The sequence below is a fragment of the Strix aluco genome, chromosome 4 (assembly GCF_031877795.1).
Source record: "Strix aluco isolate bStrAlu1 chromosome 4, bStrAlu1.hap1, whole genome shotgun sequence".
NCBI classification, from domain to species: domain Eukaryota; kingdom Metazoa; phylum Chordata; class Aves; order Strigiformes; family Strigidae; genus Strix; species Strix aluco.
The window spans coordinates 36,604,072-36,607,700 of NC_133934.1; the positions used below are offsets into that span (position 1 = coordinate 36,604,072).

At 49.3% G+C, this 3,629-nt stretch overlaps 1 protein-coding gene across 1 annotated transcript; it reads right to left on the reverse strand.

The window, feature by feature from the left end:
- Positions 1 to 104: 104 nt before the first annotated feature.
- Positions 105 to 2,966, reverse strand: SLC25A4 (solute carrier family 25 member 4). Its single transcript, XM_074822738.1, has 4 exons — positions 2,778 to 2,966; positions 1,996 to 2,482; positions 1,301 to 1,441; positions 105 to 946 (listed from the first exon to the last, which is right to left on the reverse strand). Exons 1-4 carry the CDS (start codon positions 2,886 to 2,888, stop codon positions 789 to 791), a joined length of 897 nt encoding a protein of 298 aa, XP_074678839.1. The 5' UTR covers positions 2,889 to 2,966; the 3' UTR covers positions 105 to 788.
- Positions 2,967 to 3,629: the final 663 nt, after the last annotated feature.

Here is a 3,629-nt window from a genome sequence, read left to right on the forward strand (position 1 = left end):
CTTAGGCAGTACCAGACAATCACTAAGATCATGCTGATTAGCAGATCACCTTAAAGGACATGTACTTGTAATGTGTTCAGTGCACTGAAAACAACAGGAAAAAGTCATTAATATATTAATTTATTTCATGATTTCCATTTTAGTTCAATTGAACATTAGAGCAGACAACTTTTTGCTTTGTGAAGATATAGGGAATTTTTGAAACACTATATTTCCATATGCTACAAAGTACATTTGAAAAATCAGATTATGGTTTCAACCATATGATTGTAAGATGTGTCATTGAAGAGGCTGCAGTTAGAAACTCAGCCTGGTGCTTTAGTATAATTTACATTGTCATACATGCTTTCCACTTAATATCATATTAAAAATACAGCTTTAGAAGAAAACATGATTTTAATTCATGTTATAAATGTCACACTGTTGGGTAGCTAGAGACATCACTTAGAAATACCTATTGTACCTCATTCTATTAAGAGTTCACAGTATTAGATTTTATAATAGGTATAGACTGCCTAAGTCTTGGCTCTAGACAAAATGTATTACCTGAAATTTGAAGTATAATATATACACAGGTTCCAATACAAATGTTGGAGGAATTTTCATACAAAATGTAACTGATGTAGTAGACAACTTTTAAATGAATGCATCCTCATCTCAACCAGATATGTTACTCATAAATTTTACTCTGTTTCCCTAGGAAATATTTTGTTGTCCATTACATCACAATAGCATATTTTTTAAAAAAGTTGATTGAGAACAATTGAACTACATTGTGGTGTTAAGTTTTAGACATATTTCTTGATTTCATCATAAAGTACTAATACAAAAGCTCCGCCCATGCCTCTCAACACATTCGACCAGGCACCTTTGAAGAACGCTTTGGATCCTTCATCTTTGGCTATCTTCTTCCAGCAATCAATTGTGCCCTTGTACATAATATCAGCTGTGGAAACAGACATAAAGGTCAGAAGGCTTGAAGTTATACAGCAAGTCTTTCAACTTTCATGTATTTAAAGCAACAAGGAATAAGCAAAGTGTAGCCAAGAATTTAAAATTAAGTAATCGACTCATGAAAAGTAACTTTAATTTTCCACATGGAAATCGCAACAAAACAATTCTCAGCCTTTTAAGTAAGGATCACAAATAACCAGCAATGTGTTTCCCTCAGGTTTTTCTTTTTTAAGGATTCCAATAAGAAGGTAATTATTCATAAGAAAAAATACCCAACATCTCCCATCATATCTTGATGAAGAGATACTTTTTGCTGCCAGAACACTATAGGAGCACTTATTCTTACCTCCCTTTCGTCCAGACTGCATCATCATCCTACGTCGCACAGTATCAAAAGGGTAAGAAACCAGCCCTGCTACTGCAGTGACAGTCTGGGCAATCATCCAGCTCACTACGATATGCACATTCTTTGGATCAGGCAACATACCTGTCATCAAGAACAAATGAGTAGAGTCAGTACAGAGGGAAAAAGGGTTGTGAGAAAGATGGCTGTGGAAGAAACAATCACCCACTGATTCTAGGAATCACTCAAGTCAACGCAATCAAGACTGCAACTTCTCCCTTCATCCATATTTGACTATTAACAGGTACTACAAGTGAAATAACTTTACAGGACTGTTAGATTTGGGGATCTAAGCCCTCCTCATGCTCCCTGACCTCAAGGTCTCTCCTGCAGAACCTTCCCAGGCTTGGGTCATGAGCTGCAATGAGTAACAAGCTACCCTACAAGCCCATCTGTACAAGCCTTAAGACAGAAAGAAACTGCAGAGTGACCAAAAAAGCCGCAAACCCAAGGCTTCTGCTCAGAGCAGCAAGTTAAGGGAGGCAGGAATGCATTTCAGAAACACCTTGCATATTCTAGCACTAGCAGCCTGAACTGGGGCTGAGCCAAGCCCTGCTTGTCCTTGTACTGCCCAATGCCCTAGAGTGCCTTTGCCGGATGGATCTTCCCTTGCAGTCACTTCTCCATGCACTTCTTACCCTTGGCCGTGTCATAAACCCCAAAATAGGCTGCTCTGTAGATGATGATGCCCTGGACAGACACGCTGAATCCTTGGTACAGGCCCTTCAAGCCATCAGACTTGAAGATCTTGACGATGCAGTCGCCCAGCCCAGTGAACTCCCTCTCAGTGGCTCCTTTGCCCACATCAGCCGCCAGCCGGGTCCTGGCAAAATCCAGCGGGTAGACGAAGCAGAGGGAGGTGGCTCCTGCGGCACCCCCGGACGCCAGGTTCCCTGCGAAGTAGCGCCAGAACTGCTTGTGCCTGTCCACTCCCCCCAGGAAGATCTGCTTGTACTTGTCCTTGAAGGCGAAGTTGAGGGCCTGGGTGGGGAAGTATCGGATGACGTTGGCCAGGTTGCCTCTCCAGAAGGAGATGATGCCTTGCTCCTTGGGGATGCGGACTATGCAGTCGATGATGCCCTTGTACTGCTTCTCTGCCGTGATCTGTTTGCTGGCATGCTGGACCTGTACAGGGACAAGGAGGGGTGGGAAGGCTGAGAGGGGGGCGCTGCAGGGGTGACCCCGCACGGCGGCCCGTTGAAGGGCAGGGACGGGGCCTGCCCCGCCGCCTGGCCCGGCTCCCGCTGTCCCGAGGCAGTGCTGAAGGGCCCAGGCAGCTCCCGCGTAACCGGAGCCAGCCGAGCTTCTTCCCATATTTAGTCACGCCGGCCAGCGCCCGCCGTGCCGGCACCCACCTGTGGCGCGGCCCCGCCGGGCTCCCGCCGTCGCCGCCGCCCCCCGGCCCCCGCCGCCTCCTCACCTGCAGCAGCAACTTCACTCTCTCGATGGGGGCGACAGCTGTCTTAGAGATGGCGGCAGCGATCCCGCCGGCCAAAAAGTCCTTGAGGAAGCTGAGCGCTTGGTCACCCATGCTGGGAGCCGGTCTGACAGCTCCTGCCCGGAGACAGCCAACGAGCCGCGCACCGCCCCACCCCGCCGCCCCCGCGCCCGGCCGGCCAAATGGCACCCGGCCTCGCGACGTCCCTCTTATACCCCGCGGCCTCTCGCGATAGGAGGAGGTGTCCCCCCGGGGCGCAGACATTGGCTGGGGCCCCCCCGAGCCCGCCCCCGCCGGGGGGCGTGGGCCAGCGCCGCCATGTTCGCTTGTGGAGGGAGCTCGAGGGCCACTGGGCTCCGGGCGTTTAAAGGGCAAATTAAAGTTATCTGGTCGCTGCCGGGGAACGCTATGTCAGAGCATGTGCCTGTTGTATTAATAGCTCCCGGGAGGCACAGGAGGGGACTAAGGAAGCTGGCAGGAGTACCTCAGGCAGCGTTAACTGTTTTGTGCAAGCTGGAGGCTGGTGCTGGGGGCCGAAAGCTTGTCCAGAGAGGTCTGGATGCAGCGGCAGGTCAACTTGTTGACCAAAGTCAACTCAGAGAAGTCAGAGTGCTTTAAGCCTTGGCTTCGTGTGCGTGGATTCACACCGTGAAGGGTGAGGGGGATGTGGATGCTGGGCAGGCACCCTGGTGTGGATGTCATGCCCTACAGCAAAGGTCACTGGGGATGCATAGTCAACCTGGAAGGTGGTGCAATGGTGCATGGTGCTCATGGTTCGTGAGCTAGACCTCTCTGAGTCAAGGACAAAGAGAGCTGCTTCACGTGTGATAGAAT

Coding starts and splice junctions, on each gene's coding strand:
- SLC25A4 (XM_074822738.1), bottom strand. CDS start 2,888: ATGGGTGACCAAGCGCTCAGCTTCCTCAAGGACTTTTTGGCCGGCGGG. Junction 1,442..1,995: donor GGTTTATGACACGGCCAAGG/GTAAGAAGTGCA, acceptor TCTTGATGACAG/GTATGTTGCCTGATCCAAAG. Junction 947..1,300: donor GCAGTCTGGACGAAAGGGAG/GTAAGAATAAGT, acceptor CTGTTTCCACAG/CTGATATTATGTACAAGGGC.